The 23,561-nt window shown below is 43.4% G+C and overlaps 2 protein-coding genes across 4 annotated transcripts in view; one reads left to right on the top strand and one right to left on the bottom strand.

The window, feature by feature from the left end:
- Positions 1-23,561, top strand: part of RCL1 (RNA terminal phosphate cyclase like 1) — a 323,803-nt gene that overhangs the window by 279,967 nt on the left and 20,275 nt on the right. The gene's annotated exons all lie outside the window — the stretch shown is intronic.
- ISCA1 (iron-sulfur cluster assembly 1) overlaps positions 3,811-23,561 on the bottom strand; it is a 204,700-nt gene continuing 184,949 nt past the window's right edge. Inside the window, exon 4 of the mRNA XM_069228293.1 lies at positions 3,811-4,064. Coding sequence (XP_069084394.1) covers positions 3,925-4,064 — 140 coding nt within the window. The 3' untranslated portion in view covers positions 3,811-3,924. The remainder of the gene's footprint in view (positions 4,065-23,561) is intronic.

The following is a 23,561-nucleotide window of genomic DNA, read 5'->3' as shown; positions in this document are numbered from 1 at the left end:
CAGCGATAAATATCTAACATGTTTCTGACGTTATCATGCCCTCGGTGTTCTCGAAACCAGTACAGTACATTATTAGCAACAAAAAAAAGCATGAAACAGGACATGTCCCAGTCTAGGTATCAGCAGCAGGTGACATACATTTATAGGCCGTATTTAAAAATCAGAGCTATTTTCGTTTACCTTCAGCTGTTAAACCCACTTTGTCTATTTTTCCCAATATATTATAGGATAAGCATAATAGAATACATTCCTCATGTAACCTTATACTGAGTTTCGTATACTACAACCATTGTAAGCAAAGGATGCTTATTCGAAATCTGTTTCTTCTCAGTAGACAATCTACAAAGGATATGTAACACCAAAAGCCTTACATGCCGCCTTAAGAAATTGGCCTTCCAATATGTTTTAAAATCATGAGCATGACAATGGATTAGAACATCACTGCCATAGATAGCAGTTATAATCTGCTTATGAACTTTAATGCTTTTCCGGAAGCCATTCTATACAGATAGTTAAAACGTCTTACACTACTTAGTATTTGTGACACATTTTTGGAAGTTGCTTTCCAAAGTTGCTCCCAGCAGAGTTTACTGAATGACATCACAAAGAGATTTGTGTGCCATTTCCAATTTACAGGAGCCCAACGATCAAACCCAAGGGTCTCTGATTATCCGTATCCACCTCTGTCTAGTTATTAGTATGCAGTATTTCCAAAAAATGTACTAGCTCTTTTGGATAAGAATTCGATTTCATAAAAAGCTGTAGGCAACCAGAATCTACCCTTTTGATAAAATTACTAGACTAAAAAATTGAATGTATTGTATTTTACGGAGACTAAAATGTGCCAGTAAATAGATGTAAGAAATACACATTCCGCATTGCCAGATAAATGTTCTATTCGGCTTTTTCTGTCAATGTTTGCAGGTACAAAGTCAAATGATGAAATGTACCAGAGAAAAGGTCATTGTCCTTCAGTCTCCTTACTCTTTTATGTGCCATCATCTAGGCATTTTGAAGCCCCCATGCCCGTGTTTTGCAATAATTATTCTCAGGATGTTTAATCCAATTTTTAAAATATTTATTATAATTAAGTATACTATCATTCATGATAATGGAACGAGTATTTATATAGTATTTACTACCACTGACTAGAAGCTGAAGCACTATGCAGAGAGGTAGTATGCTACTCTGTGAGAGCCCTGTTAGTGATTTAGACCAGCATAAGAGTTGCAACTTGTTATGCTATTACATGCAGTGTCATTCATTATTTCGTATTCTGTCTCTTGTGCAAATTCCGTGGAGTGAACTTATGTTGTCATATACATGAATTATGTGGGTGTTTCACGTTAATAGGAACTTAGTTAGGTATTTGAATACTTATGTTACAATGCTGTTTGCAGTCTAACTGCCATTCGTCACCAGTTCATCATAGAAAATTGGTTGGAGTCAGTTGTAAGGCATAACTTCATAGAGATATGAAAATAATTTATTAATGCAGTTGCTTAGTTTATAGTTCATGGTTAGTCATGCCAGGACAGCGTCATGTATATCAGACGTCCATGGTTTAAATGTATATAATGATGATTAATAGATGGCTGCACATGTTTATTAGAGTTAAAATAATGTTCTGGCTCATGGACGACTCTGGTTCATGAAGGACGTCCATAGTCGCGGTCAGCTACTTGTTTACATAAATTGTTAGTTAACCAATGCTGCAGGAACTGAATTAGCTTTAACATCACCAGTATTCCTCTAGCTATATTGAGCGTGATGGTTGCCCCTGCTGGAATTTTTCACTTTACAATTAAGGGAATCATACGTGATGTATTTTCATTTGTTCATTTGAAAGGATGCAATACAAGAATATTCCCTTGTAGGAAGAAGAAAGACAAACTGCTCAGAGACAAACTGAAGAATTGGTGCACAATGCCTGGATACTTAGTATGCATATCTTAATATTTATCTTTGCCACAGTAAGTCATCTAGTTGATGTGATAAACCCACAGTCATTATATATTAATCCTTTGTCTCCAGCATCTATTTAATTTAGCCTTCATATGAACTAGGTATTGTAGATGGAGAAAACTCGATTAGGGCTATTTTCCTGTCTAAACAATAAACTGATCCACTTAGTGTGCCAAGCTGTTGACACCAGAATGTTGTGGATTCGTCAAATGATTATTTGTATGTGTGTATCAAGAAATGTCACTCCTTTGTTCTACTGAAGCTCAGTTACGTTTTCTTTTATCCAACTAAAGCAGACAAAACTAAAGCACCCTTGCAACATTTTTTCCCATCTCCTCTCTGTTGCATGCCATCTGCTCTGAGTGGTCATTCTGAACTTAAGGGGTATGTCTGCTCATTTTGATGTATTGCCTTGTAAGGCACTGTAAGTACCATTTTTTTATTTGTTTATTTAGTTATTGATTTAGACCGTCACAGAGATCAACAGTATATGCAGTCATAACATTTTACCAAAAAAATTAAAAAGGCGTGACCAACTCTACAAATGCATTCAATTAATACGGAGATAAAAATGTATGCAAATTGTTGGACACAAATTCATCAGGAGGGGACCTAGCAAGAGCAATCAAATCCATAATTTAAAAAATTCTATATTTAAGACATAAGTGTTTTAGTAAACTGTTCCTTGCCTCTTCCACGTTCATACAGGAACAAGTGTAAATTACACATTCTATATCCTGATTTCCCCCCACCCCCTTGCAAAGATCACATACTTCTTATCTCCCGAGTTCTTCCAGTGTCTTGTAACGCCATTTGATGGTAGAGTGCCCAAACATTACGTAATCTTACATCGACTAGTGCTATGGTCCAATGTAAACCCCAGATATTTTTGAGGACTTTGGTAAACAAGGTTGTCTGCAAGGGGCCTGTACATTGCCAGCCGAGAGCAATGTCCAGTGTAAAACTTAATCTAGGCATTATATTTCTTAAAAACAGCTTTAGTAGCATTTGAATGTAGCCTAACTGCTGTAGTAGTGCATATTGCAATTTTTCCAGAATCCGCTAACTTTTTAAACATGTGTGGCTCAGAGAAAATTCACTTGATCACGCTAAACGTGTAAAGAATTCTTTGCAGTCCCACTTGCAAATCTTCAAGGTCAAGGTCTGTGAGGAGAGGTGGCATAAGAACGACAATCAATGACAGAAACAAATATGAAAATGAGGAAAAAATAGACAACTGAGGGAGGGCAAAGAAAAACGAGAATGGAGGAAAAACTAATCTAAACAAGTGGAAAAAGTAAAAAAGTTAAGATCAGGGAGAGGACAAAAAAAATGAGGGAAAGGAAGGAGAGTCAAATGAACAAATATGAATAATAAAGTGTAGTGCAGGAAGAATGGGAGATGGTGGAAGAGAGAGAGAAGACATAGGACAGTTACACAAACATAAGGAAAGAATTCAGTGGTGTTACGAGGTTCCTGTAGTAAAACCAGGGGAAGAAATGTCCAAAGGCTTAAGTTAGAGGTTTGGTTGGCATTCCCGTAAAATTGCTTTCCCCGCATAAGTACTGTGACACCCTAGCTAGAATTGGAAACACATTTAAAACAGAATGTAAAGCAGACCGTAATGTTTTGGTAGCTTGGCAAGATGCCGAACACTGCTCCTTGAGTGAGAAGTGAGTGCTGTATAGTGTGACATGTATTATTGGTCCAATAAAAAAATAATACATAGTTTTCAGTTTTTTTTATTTAATGTTTTTATACTGCCTAACGAGAACATTCTCACACTCCCATGTGTGTCAAAGTAAAATCGTCATTAGCCATCATTTTACACCGTGCTTAACTTGTAAAAGAATCAGTGCTGGTACCCAGGGCTTTGCTCAGGAGCCTGCGGCCAGTGCAATTTAATGTTGGTGGCCCGAATACCAAGGCTACATAGTCCTGCATCCACCTTATGCCTTTTTAGTCCTTTACAGACACTCCCTCCCCTTGTATCTCACTCTTGCAAGATCCTGCTTTCTTCCTTTGTGACGGGTTTTCCACCTTTCTGCTGCCTTCGTCGTTCCATTTTGTTTGTTTTCCTCTGTTGATCTTGTAAATGTCTGATGTGGAAAAATAAATGACAGTGCCCAAAAATTAATGCTGGTCGTCTCCACCCGCTCACATTAAGCACTTACTTGGCAATCCTGGTTTACCATCAAAGGTTAGGAAAGAACTGCAGTAGCTGCCACATACTCGTTTTCTACTCAATACACAAGTTGCAACTATTCCTATAGATAAATATCTGATCTCTTTAAAGTCTTGTTTGTTATCCCCATGAAATTTCTTTAGCATCCCTTCGCTTTCTCGGCCAGGCCAGGCCTTTATACTATTTGTAAGCCTAGGGCACATTGGCTCCCACTGCTTTGTGCCACATGTCCGAGAGCAACAACCATTCCAAATGTAGCCAGCATCTTATAAAATGTAAGTCAATCCTGCTTTCCACAAGCACAAAACACTACAGTTTTCAGTTGTAATTCTATTTTCCTTAAGATGGTCACTTTTTCTTCCTTTCAGGATGTTTGTATCGCTGTGCGTGGCCAAATGGTGTACATCAAATTAATTTACTCACGGTCGCATCTCCGGCACATTGCTGTAGTTGGTTGCCCATAGCATGCAGTATTTTGGTATACTCTGTGTAGGGTGTGATGTTTCATTACTCTAAAGCTAGCTTTGATAGCCCTTCTCTGGGGTGCATTAATGTCTTCCCCAGTCTGAGGGGTACAATTTTCAAGTCTCATTCTGTTTTCGGTCTCCAGCATCCTTGACCTCCTTGCATGTTTAACTTTTTAAATATACACAACTAAAATGTTTTCTCTAATTCGTTCTTTATGAAATTCATCTAGTGTCTTCCCGAGTTTAGCTCCCTGAAGGCCAAACTGTTCATGGGACACATTGGTAAATGTGCCATGTCCCATATCTATTTCTTGCTCTTATCGAACACCCCACATGGCTTTGACACACTTAAAATCTGCTGGGAGTGCTTGATTAGTGAACCCGACGAGGCAGACTGGAGAGAGGCCAGGCCAGTCCTGCGAATGCTGGCCATTTCCACTCGCCTCTGGTTGATTCAATTGAATTACCTACACCCAACATATCTCACCCCAGTATGCCTACACCTTATTGGCAGGATCTCCCAACCCACTTGCTTTTGCTGCTCTACTGCCCAGCTGATTTCTTCCACACGGTTTGGGACTGCCCAACCCTCTCACCATATTGGCAGCAGATACAACACAGTCACAGGGGTCTTGGACCGAGACCTTGAACTAACCCCCAGAGTGGCCCTCTTGAGCATGCTTGAAGAGATTTGCAACCCCCGGGCTGAAACATACACTTTTGGATATCACCACATTGGTGGCTAAACGAGACATTGCCCAAAAATGGAACTCCCCAACTGCCCCACCCCTGCCAGAGTGGAGGGCAGGAGTAGACTGGTACGCCCAAATGGAAAAAAACATATATGCTGCACAAGGAGGTCTGCAGATTGGAGAGTATTATGGTCTGGAATTATGATCTGTCAAGCGGTTGATCGTAATGTGAAGATGTTATGCTGATGTAATTGTAGTCTTTCCGTTGGTTTCAAAACATAATAAAAAGTTTGTTATAAAAAATAAAAAAATGTATTCTTAAAATTGTAGGTGTTTAAAAGATTACAAATTTGGAAGTTTGAAGTCAAGCTGCAACTGTTAGATTCATGGTGGTATATTTGTGTGAGTGTTCCATAAGATTGGATGTGGCTATGACTTCCCATTTTGCAAATTGCTAAAGCCTATATACACATCTAAACATGTTTCCTGTCCTGGTTCCCCACACCTGGTTTTCCTTCGTCTCTTCATTACGTTAGCTGCTTCCCAGGTCGTAATGACTACCTCCAGGGATTTGAAAGCTGTTTGTTTTTTTTTCATAAAATTAAGTGCATGTAATGTTTTTGTATCATCACTATCCTATAGGTTGTTGGGGAAGCTTTTATAATGGAACGAGCAACTACTCATTCGCAACTGTCAGAACTATTTTGAATAAATGTGAGAACTGCAGTGTAAATCGCCACTAACACCTTAAAATTAATATAAGTATGTAGTCTCATTTTCTGGAGATAATGTAACAAAACTGTGCTGTGCATCTGAGATTCCAAAGTGAAGGAAAATGGGGTGTAAAAACCTTTGTAGGTTTTGAGCTGAACAAAGAAAGACTGCATGATTAAGGCCCTAAACTCCTTTACTGCATAAAGTTAAGTTGTGATCTTTATCAGCTAGCTTTTCCCAAGCTCCTGTTAGTCAATAGCAGGAGTGCACTTGCCCTTAATAATTAAGACATGCATCTAACCATGTACTTGAGACAATTTGAGTGATGGTTGGAATATTTTTTTTTATCTGTAAAGTCCGTAATTAATTCATATTTAGAGGACCAAAGGCAGCAATCTAGGTCACTTTTACTACTCAGTCGGGGGACAAAAATTCTTAGGCTATCATTTTTTAAATTACTCATCGAACCAAGTAGTCAGGGTTGCATGGAAAACATCAGAGAGCTGCATTGCAACTGCAAGTCCCCATATTCTTTAAGATATCAGTGTCTAGCAGCTCGTTCAAGGAACGTTTTGGGAAATGAAGCAGTCGAGAGTCTATCTGCAGCATATGACCTATACAGTCCAAAATCTAATTTTGTGGTTTGAAAGGGAATTAAAGGTTCCGGGCAACCTAGCAGGTGAAAAATCTTTCCATCAACATGGTTGAAGGAAAGACAAGTGTATCTGGGGTAGTTTTGAGTGTATCCACAGAGTGAAAGACCTTTTTAATTTGTAAATTTAAATCGGTTGGTTAAATGTCTTGAGTTCTAAAAGGACCCCTGCCCTTTCCATTTGCTTTTCCCTTGCTCCCTGATTGGGCAATATGAGGATTATTGCTTGGATCAGAGCAAAAATCTCTTTAAAGATGAGATTTCACGGTTTCAATTTTCTCTTTACCTAATTGTCACTCGTCATGGTCCTGCCTCTTCCTGTTGGAAACCAACGTACGCGTATTTAAATATACGCAAAATTGGTTTCGGTCTTACCTTTAGGGGTTCTGTCAGACATTATCACATCTTTATTTGATAAGATACGTATTCAGCAATTACCTAATTTCATAGGATCCCCAGAGGAGTGATATAATTTATATGATAAAACTTGAATATTGATGGAGAATAGTGGGGTGAACAGGCAACCTTGCTCTAAAACATTATTGGTTTGTATTTTTAAAGAAAAACTGCAATCCCCTCCAGTAATGCCTGGCACCACGTAGAAGTGTCATAACTAATCTGTAATCCAGAGAGAATCTCAAAAGCAATTAACTTTTTCCACATATTTTGTCCGACTGTCAAATTCTGTAGAGCTGTCAATAAATATTGAATAACCAAGTTACCAACTCTAACTTACATGTTTATCTATTCTAATAGATGCTTTTAACAACAGATTCCTCCCCTTATGAATATCTCCAGATTTAAGACTACATCCGGGAACTGAGAAATCTGCACTCTTATTGATGGCACCATGTGACTCTGTGCTGACATCGATACACACAGAGAAGCTACATATAAGTGCCTTCCATGCATGCTGACATCATTTCCTTTCTTTCTGCTCCTTCAGGCAAGGATCCAGAGCTCCGTTTCTTCATTCTTTGGAGAGATTTTTTTTTTTATTAAAAACTTTCACAACTATTTGGAATGAGTCACTTTCTTGTGGAGTGGCAGTGTGTTAAATCTGACAAGTGGGTTCTTCAAATTGTCCAAGGAACCTACTCCCTGCCATGCATTTTCGACCAACCAGACCTGCCACATACATCGGAGCAGGTTTTGGAAGACCATCTGTCCATTTTGCACCAAGAGGTGCAGGGCCTTTTGGCCAAAGGGTCGTAGCAAGGGTATTAGCAACAGAAGTAGAGACTTGGTGTTATTCCTGCTACTTTCTTGTCTTGAACAGAAGAGTCTTTCGTCCCATTTTGAATGTCCGCCTTCAACACCTTTCTGCGAAAAGAGAATCTACTGTTACAGCAGTAGGACAGGTCTTGCATGAGTGCCTATGTAGCCTTTACCTCCGTGTGTGGAAATTAGGCGGCCGTTTTTCTTCTGTGATTTCTCTTTTGAAGTTGTTGATGTAATCCTGGCAGCCAGGCACCTTCCATGAAATCAGTGTACACTGGGATTTCCTGCTTGGGACAGCACTCATCAGACGAGCTCAGTTACTCAAACTGTCAGATGTCTTTTTGTTCCTTTTGTGTTTGGCCCAGCAAGGCCTTGCAGTGGGCACTATTAGATGTCAGCCCTCTCAGCCTTCTTGTTTTTGGCTGCCAACCGGCCTTGTTCAAGTCACCTGTTGTGGGGTACCAAAGCTCTACGTGATGCCTCAATGGGACTTAAATTTGATTCTTGCTTTCCTCATATGTACCGCTTTCATTGCAGGCCTATGCACAGTTGTTCATTGCTCCTCCTGACTTTAAAAATGGGCTTTCTGGTTTCGATAACATGCTGTGAGTGAGCTTCAGCCCCTGTGTCCAGCTGCCTTGTACTTCCTTTTGAACAAACTGGTGTTAGGAACTTGAGCTACATTCGTGCTGAAGGTAGTGACACCTTTTTGTGTCAGCCAATACTCTTCTGACTTTCTTTGCCCATCCCCTCCCACCCCCTCATCCTTTAAAAGAATAGGAGAATACTCCATTCTTTGGACCCAAAGAGAGCGCTTTGCTTTCATATCGATCAATCAGGGCACAACAAATGGACAATCCGTTCTTTGTGGGGTGCTTTGTGGCAAAGAAGGGCGATGCGGAAGGGCAATGCCCCAATGCAGAGCGGGGCGAAGGGTACTACTTCTGCTTCTACTTGGGTCCCAAGAATGATAGGCTCAGACCAATTTTGGGATCTTTGAATACCTTTCTTCAGAAGGACAAATTAAAGATGCTGACTTTGGCTAAGGTTCTCATCTGCCCTTGACCTGGGGGGTTGGATGGTGCCATTGGACCTGCAGGACACATACTTTCATTAGTCTGTGCTGCAGTCCAACATGTGTTTCCTCTGTTTCATTGTGGGGGTCGGAACACTTCCAGTTTTTACTGGCACAATATGCACACCTTTTGAGCCTATGCACTGCTGTTATTTAAAGTTACTGACCCTTAAGACTTTTCCTCATTGTGTTTATATCGGACTGTCGTGTTTGTGAACCGCAGGTACTGTCAGTGAAACCACCATATACCACTTACTCCATACTGGCTGGTGCATCGGACTTAAGCATCATTTCTGACAAGAGTGGTCTTACCTTTCCATGTGAGGCAATACATCGCACTCATCTATTTCATCTCTCTGTGACATCCCTCTGCAGAGGAGGAGAGACTTAATTGGTCAGGCATCGAGGGCCCTCTAACTTTTATATTGATGGGACTAAGGAGTGCTGGGTGGATGACCAACATTTTATGTGGTCTGCTGATGTTAAAAAGGGCAGTGCAGTCGGGAAATAAGCCTTATCTAGATGAATTGTTCTCTACATTAAAATGCACTGTGCCTTGACCAAGACTCCTGAGGGCTTTTGGGCTCATTCTGTCAGAGCCAGTGCTACCTTTATGGCCATACCCGGTAGTGCTCTTGTGCTGGTCTATCAGCGCCATCACTAGGAATTACTGCTTTGACTAGGAGGTCTGTAGGGGAGGGCCTTATCAGTTCTGTCAGAATTCCTAATGTGAAGTCCACTCCTCAGAGACTTATCCTTTTGGAGGTACTGGTGTCTTGTCAAAAGATGAAAAGGTTAGAAGTATCCATATCAAGAACAAGTTACTTACCTTTAATAATGCTCTTTCTGATGCATTCTCTGTCTAACCATAGATTCAAAAATGCTTCCCATCCTCCCTGTTCCGTTTAGATAACGTCTAGGCGTTAATAAGCTTCCATATCAGATTCTGCACACTGGTCATAAATGTAGTGTCACTGGCACTCCATGTCTAGGAGTGTGACATGCTTTATTGCAAACAGATGCCACCGGTATCGGGATCTGTGCTATCACTTCTATCTGCAGGAGGAATCCATCATGGATTCTGTTGGTGTTACCTATCAGTGCATTGAAGCACTTGCTAGAAAAGTTTCGGATCCTGTTTGGCACCTACGGGATTACCAGAGTTGAGAGTTGAGAAATCTGCAGCTAGAACATCCACCAAAAAGAACATTACTGAAGGTGAGTAACCTGTTATATTTGCATCACAATCATAACATTACAGGAGATGCTTCAGATCAAGAATACCCCTGTTGTTGATCATTCCCATTTGCCATAAAACCTGTGGAGGAGGTAGCTCCCTGCTGGAAGGCACCGGTGATTCCCTCTTAAAGTAAGCTGGCAGAGAATCTCTAGCTGTGAACCCAGAAGCCTGAGATGGTCACGGGGGGTTGAACTTCCCAACAAGGCTACCTCCTGTGGCTCATCAGCATTGGGATCGTTGTGATACTGCTTTTATGCACACATCTGGGCCAATACTAGATCGCAGGATTATGCAGAGCATGTGAATCTAAGGCTCTACTTACCATAACAGATGCTTACAGGTTAAGTGACACAATCCTTTCTGAAATATACATCACACCATACCACTATATTGGTCACCTTTGTGCAAGGGAAGCACTCTTTTCTGCATTGTCTAGTTTATTTACAATTAGTCCGTCATTCTCAGCACCACCTTTTTCATAATATCTAGAATAAGATCGACAGCCATGCTTGCCATGCATTGAACAGTTTATTTTTTTATTTTATTTTTTTAGCTTATAGTACTGCTTTTTTAAAATTCCTTGTACCCCCTCCATTAGTGCTGTGTGCGAAAACCTTGAAGGACCATGTATATGTGCAAAGATGTATTGTTGTTGGCCATAAATTGTACATGGCTTTAGTTCCGTTGTTTCTTTATCCGGTTTCAACCTATGCGAGAGGAGGTGTCTTTCGGCCCAGTTGAGTGATATTTCTAAAATGGTATGGTTATTGTATTTTGGCAATTTATTGGTTTTCAAACCCAGGCCAGTAGAATTTCTTCCTTTGTGTCACTGCCAGTCTTAAAGCATGGTGGAGAGTTAAAATGTTACCAAACCACATTCTTTTCAGCTGGATTAGCCTTCCACATGCTCTGCTGAGTATTGAACAGCCCCTGGTTAAAATATTGAAGCATACTGCTTTTACACTAATAGTAAATAAGTGCCCTAAACACATCTGGTAGGTTTTTGTTTTCCTTTTCTTTGAATTATATTATGCCACAGATGTGACTTACTGTATTTATTGTCACAAGTTTGGGCTTCGTCGATAGTATGTAATTTGTTGTTTAGGGTTTACACTACTCTTTCAAATCTAAATGTGAGAAATAAGTTTAATTTTGTACACTTGTTGCTGCAATTTCCATGTTTTAGGTTGAAAAAAGTAGTCCAATCAACATCAGTGGTATCTTGCTGTTTTTAAAATATCTGCCTTTGACAGTTGTTTGATTGTGCGAAATGACACTGTTTCCAACAATAAATGCATTCTCTCAACCTGGCTGCAGGTATGAATGGTTCCTAATCAATAAGCCATGTCAATTTGCATGTTAGTAAAATAATGAGTAGGAATGTGGGAGTATTAGATGCTTTAACAATCCGTTAGCAATTGGTTGGTTATATTATAAGTATCTACATACATGAGTCTTCAGAATACATTTTTCCCTAAAATTGGGACAGTCGTACCACATCATAGGCAATCTGTTTTAACAAAACAACGAACTTCTCAACTTGTCCCTTGTTTTTTTTTTTCTTTTTTACTCTAGCTTTCTGTTGTAACGGAAATGGTTATTTACCCATTTTAAAAGAAGGGTTTGTGGGTTCACAGGATAAAAAAATTAAGTAAAATTATGTTGAGCTCTGGCGCCATTGTAGGCTGTGGTGGTAGTCTTCTTTACCGCAAAGATAGGAAGGATACTGCTGTGACAGTAACCTTCCATACTGGGAAGAATTCACCACATTGCTCTGCCCACTCAGCCATGTTTACATGGTGAGGTGCTCCTGCTGATGTAGTCCACCCGCTTTTTATTAGCTGGTCTTTTCAAGCAGTTTTTAGGGCAAGCACTCAGATGTAGGTTTCTGTTATTGGGCAAAAGACCTGCTGAGATGGGGTTAAGGCATAATGTCCACTGGGGGTCCAATGGTCCAGGTTTCGTATTCCTCAGTTGTGGGATGGGGATTAGAGGGAACTCCCTCTTCATGGATATTAAAGGATAACACAGAAACCCTCCACCCACTGGTGTGAATTCTGCTTGCAATATTTAGTGATGGTCTGAAAGTGACGACTGGTATGGGTAGTTGATGGGGACGTTTTTATCACCCACTTTTTGTTTTCTTCATATCCGTCTCACGGATTATTGCCTGTTCAATATTTAGTATTTTTGTATTTGTTTTAGAGTTATGGTATCAGCATTTGATTAAATGTTCTACTGTTTCAATAGCACCACAGAGCTATCCGAGTCTGGGGAGTCCTTTCTGTATGGGACGGATTTTTCCTCAGCCAATTCTTTAGGTAGTGAGGTTTGGTTGCTTGTTAGTATTGGTTAATCTGAAAGATACAATATGCTAATACCACTAAAAAAAATCTTAGTAGAATTGCTGTGTAAATGTGCATGTTCTGAAGGACGTTGCCATTTATTTTGTTCCACTTGCTTAGTAATTGTCCATTGCTTTGCCTGAGCCAGCCTTGCTCTAGATCAGCACCAAAGCCCAATGCTTAGAATGACATTGGCATTCACCTTTAGTGCTAAAATTGTATAGCACACAAACTGTGTTGAAACTGTTTTTTTACTGAATATTACTTGTGCCGAGTAAAGTGTCTTGATTTATTTTGAGCTTATTAAAATCTTTGTCAAATGCTCTTCAGAAATAATGAATTAATAGAAGGGATACACTTGGGAAGGGGGGGGGAGTAGTAGGAGGGGGTTCCAGACGCATATAGTGCTGTCTTCAGGGGTGCAAAGGAAGGCGGATGTGACTGAAGTGATGAACTGTGGAGGTCTAGGGGGAATGACCAAATCACACAGATAAAGCCCCGTAAGATCATGCTAATACAAACTAAAAAGCAGATGGAACTAGCAGCGCATGTAGGGACTAGATTGAAAAGGAAAACATTAGGGCTGCAAGGAGTGGGACGCAAAATCATGAGATACAGGCGACTGGACATTCTTATGGTTATTCATAGTGCAGTATTCCATCTAAATTTATTTGGAAAACTCGCTTGCAGGATAATGGATGCACCAGCAGCGGAATTGGGGAGACAAAGTTGTAGGACAATGGCAGGAAAGAAGGTTTACAGACAAGCACTCTAGGCCGCTTGCATTTTGTTACCCAAACTACCATACTCCCACAAATAAGTGTCAATGTCTAATTGGCTCCGAGCATCATGAGCTACAAAAGCCCCCTCAAAATCCCAGTCACCCTGACAGCCCACCTGCAGTTTTGAGATTCACACTAATCTCGCCTCAGGCAGGCGGCAGAAATCACTCACACCCTCCCTCAACAATACCCACCGGAGATCTCCCCAGTAAAGCTATGTAATCGTGCACTAGAGTCCTGAGCCACACCTCTCCATAGGCCCACTTGACAACTCTGGGAACAAACTACAACCAGCCACTTTTAGTCCTCCACTGTTCAGCTAGCCCCCAGTCTTGTCCTTCGTGAGCAAGGACCCTTTCCCAACAAATGCAACTGCTGAAAGCAAAGGAGGAGGTTCACCTGTGCACCACAGGCCATTCACTACACTGTCCTTAGCCATAAGAAGCCTAGTTTGTGGCCTCAGCCGTGGGCCACAGTAGAAAACCATGGACTTCCAGTAGTCAAGAACATGGCCTTTTCACGAGGAACATCCTCTTCCTCCAGCATGGCTTACTGTCCTAATACACATGCCTGGGCGTGTATTTTGGGAAAGTCGCCACGAGCAGTAACACCATAGTGCCTTTACCCACCCCTACCACAGCCCAATCCCTGCTAATATCTGCAGTAGAGAAGCAAACAAAGAGGTTTGAGGTTATGACCCATCCTGTGCCCCTAGCTATTTTAGCGCAGGGAGCTGCCATAGCATCCCTGCTTCCCCCCGGATACATCAAGCCCGCATCCAAGTCAACACAAGTTTCCATCCACACGATCATGCAGCCAGTCCTCTACCCACCTTCTCTAGCCAAACAAAAGTAATGTGTCCTTCTCTAAACAAAATTGATGGCTTAACAGGGTTAAAAAATATGAATATTTTAATCGTTTATGTTTGCAGAAGAACATTAAACATTTAGGGTTCTATTTATAGGGGGGGGAAACCGTATAGACTGGATTGGTGCATAGAGGAATTACCATTGACTGCGATTAAGTCAAGCAGTCCAACCATCATTTTATTGATTTCCTCGGTGCAACCGGTGTGCCCAGATGTGGGTCTCATATTCAGTATGCCATAGCACTTAAGGTGCATCCTGCACGGATGAGATCCAAGTTAGCTGAAACCAGCCTGGGGTTGCTTGAGCTCCCTCTGGACAGGGACTTGTCCTGGCAATTTGGGCTGACCTGTTACTTCTGGAGCAGGACCAAGATGAGCGTTTCATGTGGCCGCTTCCTTTCCTAGGTGGCATGGGGAGCAAATAAATAATGGACTGGATTGTAACAAAAATTGTCAGTGGCTGAGATTATTTCAAGCTATTCCACCCTTCACTTTTTCGTTTTTATCAGTGTGATGGGTATGTCCTGATGTGGACCTCACTGTGCTACGTTACTCAAGCTATAACTCACTGACGAGTCCTATGTAGGCAAAAGCTGTTCCAAAGGGGGCTGAGCCTGGAAGCTGGGGATGGTATTTCCCTGTTGTCCGATTTGAATAAGGCATGCCTGTCTAGAGTGGCACAGTGATCAAGGGATTGTAATTTGGCTCTAGTGATCGCCGTAGGTTGAGATTAATTTAGGAATTTACACTTGTGCGGGTGTGCGCTGTCTGCGTGAGCTTCTGCAGTGCTGCCCTTAATGTTCTGTGGTGTAGCTATCACCTACAGTCCTTGCTCGGCTGCTTTCTCATCTGTTCACAACATGGACTTGCTCACGAGTAAGGTTAAAGACCCGTGGAATGCATAGGCAGACTGCCGTGTACTGGTTTGGATTAACTGTATTGCCTGTACACCCTTTACTTCTCCGGGTGCAAGTGCAGTAAAGTGTTGCTGTTTTTACCGGGTTTTTTGTCCTGTAGGTGCTGCCAAACATCCGCTGACACATTGGCAAGCTCCCTCGCAGCTTTGTGCCAGAAACTTGTACTAGGCATTACCTTTGTGGCTTTCATAGTTACCTGTTTTGAAAATGTACAGTGTTTTAGGCCCTAATGAGCTACAGGAATGTGAAATGCTGCGTTACAGTAGGGAAGCCCTTCTTTGACTTTGATGGTCCTACTGGGGCTTCTTTCCTTGTCTGTATAATGTATGGTAGTCACTCGGTTTGCAGTGTTATGCTGCCTGGGAGACGGGATAAGTGTGTGAGCTTGAAGGGGGAAGGCACTCCTTTGCCTTAGCATTGATAAACACAGCCTATTAAATGAATGCAACAGAAAGAAAGCAAAAGAGAAGGGCTGCATATAGTGCAATACGAAAGATCAATTCACTATACATGTACAGTAGGAGCACGTAGATTCACAATATAAAAAATCTAGAAGCCTACTAAGAGGACTTAGATCTAAGTATTGATGAAGAGAAAGGGTAGCCTTTTAGTTGTATTATGACGTTGGGATGGCGTGGTATAGGGTACAGCGGGTTCAGAATAATCTTATGGACCTGTAATTAAGAAAGGGGTAGAAAAGTTGTTAATAGAGGAAGTGAGCGACAAACTAATGTAGTGCTTCGGAATGGTGTAACACCAAGAACAATCCTAGTTTGTGCTGACAACTCATAACTATCAGCACGTGAAAGGAAATGTTTGTTACTGGGAAGGGGATCCTATTACAGGATGACGGTGTTAAAAGAAACTTGGTATTATTAAGTCTGAAAGACGCAAAGGAAAATATGGATTTACAGTGAGAACTATACAATTTCCGTGTTTGTTTGTGGAGAAGTTATATTTGAAGGGGCTGAAGCTTATTGTACAATTTTAAGCAGTGCCCAAGTCCTCAAAGTTAACAGAGTTTTCACAACTTTTGGGAATTAGTTAAGAAAAGGATTGGCTATCATCTGTAAATCGGATATTATGCAAATAGATGCTCTGAAGGGGCTCTCTCCCTCAAAGAGTGGAAAGTTGAGTATATGTTAAACGTTAATTGTCTCGTTTGCCTTCAGATATAAAATAAGGTGTTATCTATTTTATAAAAGGTTTTGGGATTTGAAACTTCAAATGGAGGTGGTAAAACAAACGAGCACAGTAGGGTTCGCCTATGCAAAATCTATTGGCTTTGTAATTGTCAGTGTCATAGCCTGTAGGCGAAACATAAAAATAAAGAATATATCGATTTTGGAATTGGTTGAAGTTCACATCTTCTGTGATAAAGATTGTCTAAACCAATCTTACACATTGAGTCCGACTTTTAGTGCTTAGCAATGAAATAAGCCATGATGTGGTACATAATTCAGTTCATGCGTCCTGGACCGTGGAAAAAGTTCAAACAAAGTGTCGTTCTGGGTCTCACAACACGTGGAGAGCTCTCGTCCAGCTTAAAGACACTTATCGATTCTCAGTGCCATGAGCCAAGCACTAGCACAGCCAGCACTACATACATGTAGATGGCCGTCTGCTGAAGCGATCTGCTCAAGACAGACTAGCAAAGATTGGGACAGTCTGAGTTAAGTGGTAATGGTGCCTCATTTCACAGAGGGCACCTACAGGTTCACTGTCCACCAACACTAGCATGCCCTGCACCATTCACAGACTGCGGAGGATCACTACAGATGCCTTTTTCCACACATTCACAAAATTGTTTGTTATCTTTGATAGTGCGTGTGTGACTTGTGCACACAACTCATTCCGGTGCTAGCACGTGCACGTGTGTCGGTCAAGCAGTCTTTCTTTCCGACAGAACGGGTGGATCTTATACACTTCTTGTTAAATTAAAGTCAGATATGTCTTACAGTCTGAAAGCATTCGATACAATAGGGTCACATTGCCAGTAAAATAATGTGTGAAAACACAACACCAATATTCCAATTCAAACTTATATATGCCCTTCCTACTCTCAATCAGTCGTCTTCCCCATTTCATCATTTATAGCCCTGCACTCATGTCCTTAACCGTTTCATGCAAAAAACACTGAACGATTTATGAACAATGAGTGTAAAAAAGGTTAAGGTAGTCCATTTCGTTCCTGCTGATATTTCACATGCTTTACTTAATCGTGTGTTCCCGAAGAGTGTTAGCTTTTTCCAGCATTTTACGATTTTTTTATATATATATTTTTTTTAAGGCAGCATATTACTCTTGTCTAGTGCATAGTTTGAATTAAGTCGCATCAGGTGTTTATAACTGGGCACAATGTAACTTGTGGCTGAAGGCAGTGCAAGTTTCTTTCAGCGTCTGTCAGTGGGGCAAAAAGATGATCAGAATAAGTGGTCATCCAATCCTTGGCCCGTCTGCAAAGGGCACAGATCAGTGGTCATGTATGCCAGTTGCAGTTGCAATTATATACAAATGTGGTGGTAGGGTGGCACTCTATGGGAATTTTAGTGCATATGTGTAAGCCATGACCTTAATTCAGCCACCCCCACACACTTTTTCATCCCCCTTAAAGCCATGATGCCAGGTCTCTGAGAACAATGAATTGGCCTTTTAACTATGGGACGCTTACTATTATGTATCCTAAACAAATACATTTGATAAAATGGGCTGGCACTTATCACCAGTGTAGGAAGTTGGCTCTGTATGTGCTATTTCAAAGTAAGGAATAGCATGTGTAAGGAAATGCCTCCTTGGCATGGTTGCCCCCTGACGTTTTGCCTTTGCTGATGCTATGTTTACAATTGAAAGTGTGCTGAGGCCTGCTAACCAGGCCCCAGCACTAGTGTTCTTTCCCTAACCTGTACTTTTGTATCCACAATTGGCAGACCCTGGCATCCAGATAAGTCCCTTGTAACTGGTACTTCTAGTACCAAGGGCCCTGATGCCAAGGAAGGTCTCTAAGGGCTGCAGCATGTCTTATGCCACCCTGGAGACCTCTCACTCAGCACAGACACACTGCTTGCCAGCTTGTGTGTGCTAGTGAGGACAAAACGAGTAAGTCGACATGGCACTCCCCTCAGGGTGCCATGCCAGCCTCTCACTGCCTATGCAGTATAGGTAAGACACCCCTCTAGCAGGCCTTACAGCCCTAAGGCAGGGTGCACTATACCATAGGTGAGGGTACCAGTGCATGAGCATGGTACCCCTACAGTGTCTAAACAAAACCTTAGACATTGTAAGTGCAGGGTAGCCATAAGAGTATATGGTCTGGGAGTCTGTCAAACACGAACTCCACAGCACCATAATGGCTACACTGAAAACTGGGAAGTTTGGTATCAAACTTCTCAGCACAATAAATGCACACTGATGCCAGTGTACATTTTATTGTAAAATACACCCCAGAGGGCACCTTAGAGGTGCCCCCTGAAACTTAACCGACTGTCTGTGTAGGCTGACTAGTTCCAGCAGCCTGCCACACCAGAGACATGTTGCTGGCCCCATGGGGAGAGTGCCTTTGTCACTCTGAGGCCAGTAACAAAGCCTGCACTGGGTGGAGATGCTAACACCTCCCCCAGGCAGGAGCTGTGACACCTGGCGGTGAGCCTCAAAGGCTCACCCCTTTGTCACAGCCCAGCAGGGCACTCCAGCTTAGTGGAGTTGCCCGCCCCCTCCGGCCACGGCCCCCACTTTTGGCGGCAAGGCTGGAGGGAACAAAGAAAGCAACAAGGAGGAGTCACTGGCCAGTCAGGACAGCCCCTAAGGTGTCCTGAGCTGAGGTGACTCTGACTTTTAGAAATCCTCCATCTTGCAGATGGAGGATTCCCCCAATAGGGTTAGGATTGTGACCCCCTCCCCTTGGGAGGAGGCACAAAGAGGGTGTACCCAACCCCAGGGCTAGTAGCCATTGGCTACTAACCCCCCAGACCTAAACACGCCCTTAAATTTAGTATTTAAGGGCTACCCTGAACCCTAGAAAATTAGATTCCTGCAAACTACAAGAAGAAGGACTGCCTAGCTGAAAACCCCTGCAGAGGAAGACCAGAAGACGACAACTGCCTTGGCTCCAGAAACTCACCGGCCTGTCTCCTGCCTTCCAAAGATCCTGCTCCAGCGACGCCTTCCAAAGGGACCAGCGACCTCGACATCCTCTGAGGACTGCCCCTGCTTCGAAAAGACAAGAAACTCCCGAGGACAGCGGACCTGCTCCAAGAAAGGCTGCAACTTTGTTTCCAGCAGCCTTGAAAGAACCCTGCAAGCTCCCCGCAAGAAGCGTGAGACTTGCAACACTGCACCCGGCGACCCCGACTCGGCTGGTGGAGATCCAACACCTCAGGAGGGACCCCAGGACTACTCTGATACTGTGAGTACCAAAACCTGTCCCCCCTGAGCCCCCACAGCGCCGCCTGCAGAGGGAATCCCGAGGCTTCCCCTGACCGCGACTCTTTGAATCCAAAGTCCCGATGCCTGGGAGAGACCCTGCACCCGCAGCCCCCAGGACCTGAAGGACCGGACTTTCACTGGAGAAGTGACCCCCAGGAGTCCCTCTCCCTTGCCCAAGTGGAGGTTTCCCCGAGGAATCCCCCCCTTGCCTGCCTGCAGCGCTGAAGAGATCCCGAGATCTCTCATAGACTAACATTGCGAACCCGACGCCTGTTTCTACACTGCACCCGGCCGCCCCCGCGCTGCTGAGGGTGAAATTTCTGTGTGGGCTTGTGTCCCCCCCCGGTGCCCTACAAAACCCCCCTGGTCTGCCCTCCGAAGACGTGGGTACTTACCTGCAAGCAGACCGGAACCGGGGCACCCCCTTCTCTCCATTCTAGCCTATGTGTTTTGGGCACCACTTTGAACTCTGCACCTGACCGGCCCTGAGCTGCTGGTGTGGTAACTTTGGGGTTGCTCTGAACCCCCAACGGTGGGCTACCTTGGACCAAGAACTGAACCCTGTAAGTGTCTTACTTACCTGGTAAAACTAACAAAAACTTACCTCCCCTAGGAACTGTGAAAATTGCACTAAGTGTCCACTTTTAAAACAGCTATTTGTCAATAACTTGAAAAGTATACATGCAATTTTTATGATTTAAAGTTCCTAAAGTACTTACCTGCAATACCTTTCGAATGAGATATTACATGTAGAATTTGAACCTGTGGTTCTTAAAATAAACTAAGAAAAGATATTTTTCTATACAAAAACCTATTGGCTGGATTTGTCTCTGAGTGTGTGTACCTCATTTATTGTCTATGTGTATGTACAACAAATGCTTAACACTACTCCTTGGATAAGCCTACTGCTCGACCACACTACCACAAAATAGAGCATTAGTATTATCTATTTTTACCACTATTTTACCTCTAAGGGGAACCCTTGGACTCTGTGCATGCTATTCCTTACTTTGAAATAGCACATACAGAGCCAACTTCCTACAGCATGCACAGAGTCCAAGGGTTCCCCTTAGAGGTAAAATAGTGGTAAAAAGAGATAATACTAATGCTCTATTTTGTGGTAGTGTGGTCGAGCAGTAGGCTTATCAAAGGAGTAGTGTTAAGCATTTCTTGTACATACACACAGGCAATAAATGAGGAACACACACTCAGAGACAAATCCAGCCAATAGGTTTTGTTATAGAAAAATATCTTTTCTTAGTTTATTTTAAGAACCACAGGTTCAAATTCTACATGTAATATCTCATTTGAAAGGTATTGCAGGTAAGTACTTCAGGAACTTTAAATCATTACATTAGCATGTATACTTTTTACATAAAACACAATAAGTTGTTTTAAAAGTGGACACTTAGTGCAATTTTCACAGTTCCTGGGGGAGGTAAGTTTTTGTTAGTTTTCACAGGTAAGTAAGTCACTTACGGGTTTCAGTTTTTGGTCCAAGGTAGCCCACCGTTGGGGGTTCAGAGTAACCCCAAAGTTATCACACCAGCAGCTCAGGGCCGGTCAGGTGCAAAGGTCAAAGAGGTGCCCAAAACACATAGGCTATAATGGAGAGAAGGGGGTGCCCCGGTTCCAGTCTGCCAGCAGGTAAGTACCCGCGTCTTCGGAGGGCAGACCAGGGGGGTTTTGTAGGGCACCGGGGGGGACACAAGTCCACACAGAAAGTACACCCTCAGCAGCGCGGGGGCGGCCGGGTGCAGTGTGCAAACAAGCGTTGGGTTTCCTTTAGTTTTCAATGGGAGACCAAGGGGTCTCTTCAGCGATGCAGGCAGGCAAGGGGGGGGCTCCTCGGGGTAGCCACCACCTGGGCAAGGGAGAGGGCCTCCTGGGGGTCACTCCTGCACAGAAGTTCCGTTTCTTTAGGGGCTGGGGGCTGCGGGTGCAGGGTCTTTTCCAGCCCTCTGGAAATGGAGTTCAGACAGTCGCGGTCAGGGGGAGCCTGGGGATTCCCTCTGCAGGCGTCGCTGTGGGGGCTCAGGGGGGACAACTTTGGTTACTCAGTCGTAGAGTCGCCGGAGGGTCCTCCCTGAAGTGTTGGTTCTCCACCAGTCGAGTCGGGGTCGCCGGGTGCAATGTTGCAAGTCTCACGCTTCTTGCGGGGAGTTGCAGGGGTCTTTAAATCTGCTCCTTCGAAACAAAGTTGCAGTTCTTTTGGAGCAGTGCCGCTGTCCTCGAGAGTTTCTTGGTCTCTTGGAAGTAGGGCAGTCCTCTGAGGATTCAGAGGTCGCTGGTCCTGGAGAAAGCGTCGCTGGAGCAGGGTTCTTTAGAAGGCAGGAGACCGGCCGGTAGGACTGGGGCCAAAGCAGTTGGTGTCTTCTTTCTTCTTCTGCAGGGGTTTTCAGCTCAGCAGTCTTCTTCTTCGGTAAGTTGCAGGAATCTAAAATCTTAGGTTCAGGGAAGCCCTTAAATACTAAATTTAAGGGCGTGTTTAGGTCTGGGGGGTTAGTAGCCAATGGCTACTAGCCCTGAGGGTGGGTACACCCTCTTTGTGCCCCCTACCAAGGGGAGGGGGTCACATCCCTAATCCTATTGGGGGAATCCTCCATCTGCAAGATGGAGGATTTCTAAAAGTTAGAGTCACTTCAGCTCAGGACACCTTAGGGGCTGTCCTGACTGGCCAGTGACTCCTCCTTGTTGTTTTTTTTGTTTCCTCCAGCCTTGCCGCCAAAAGTGGGGGCCGTGGCCGGAGGGGGCGGGCAACTCCACTAAGCTGGAGTGTCCTGCGGTGCTGTGACAAAGGGGTGAGCCTTTGAGGCTCACCGCCAGGTGTTACAGCTCCTGCCTGGGGGAGGTGTTAGCATCTCCACCCAGTGCAGGCTTTGTTACTGGCCTCAGAGTGACAAAGGCACTCTCCCCATGGGGCCAGCAACATGTCTCTAGTGTGGCAGGCTGCTGGAACCAGTCAGCCTACACAGATAGTCGGTTAAGTTTCAGGGGGCACCTCTAAGGTGCCCTCTGTGGTGTATTTTACAATAAAATGTACACTGGCATCAGTGTGCATTTATTGTGCTGAGAAGTTTGATACCAAACTTCCCAGTTTTCAGTGTAGCCATTATGGTGCTGTGGAGTTCGTGTAAAACAGACTCCCAGACCATATACTCTTATGGCTACCCTGCTCTTACAATGTCTAAGGTATTGCTTAGACACTGTAGGGGCACAGTGCTCATGCACTGGTGCCCTCACCTATGCTATAGTGCACCCTGCCTTAGGGCTGTGAGGCCTACTAGAGGGGTGACTCATCTATACCTGCATAGGCAGTGAGAGGCTGGCATGGCACCCTGAGGGGAGTGCCATGTCGACTTACTCGTTTTGTTCTCACCAGCACACACAAGCTGGCAAGCAGTGTGTCTGTGCTGAGTGAGGGGTCTCCAGGGTGGCATAAGACATGCTGCAGCCCTTAGAGACCTTCCCTGGCATCAGGGCCCTTGGTACCAGAGGTACCAGTTACAAGGGACTTATCTGGATGCCAGGGTGTGCCAATTGTGGAATCAAAAGTACAGGTTAGGGAAAGAACACTGGTGCTGGGGCCTGGTTAGCAGGCCTCAGCACACTTCCAATTCAAAACATAGCATCAGTATCAGGCAAAAAGTGGGGAGGTAACTGCAACAGGGAGCCATTTCTTTACAACCAGCATAAAGGATAACAATTTGGCATACTTTGGTCATTTAACTTTTAGAAAGACTCCCTCCACACAGCAACAGCCCCCTCTACCCTTCAACGATTATTTCAAGTTCTTTCCCAGAACCTCATTGGTGATTTCTGGAGGTCTGTCTGGGATGTTGTCGCGCAGTTGTAATGGGCACAGCAAAACTACATGTACCAAGAAGCAAAGGGAACTACACGAGTGATCTGCTTGCGTGCGACAATAGACCAGTCTCTAGGTGATAATATCTAAGAATTATGTAATCTCTACGAGATTAGTCATTGTTCCTAGTTTTAGTCACCCTATCTTGTGA

Source organism: Pleurodeles waltl, chromosome 1_1 (assembly GCF_031143425.1).
Source record: "Pleurodeles waltl isolate 20211129_DDA chromosome 1_1, aPleWal1.hap1.20221129, whole genome shotgun sequence".
NCBI classification, from domain to species: Eukaryota; Metazoa; Chordata; class Amphibia; order Caudata; family Salamandridae; genus Pleurodeles; species Pleurodeles waltl.
The sequence above is the reverse complement of the archived record's forward strand: the minus strand, read 5'-3'. Positions and strand labels throughout refer to the sequence as shown.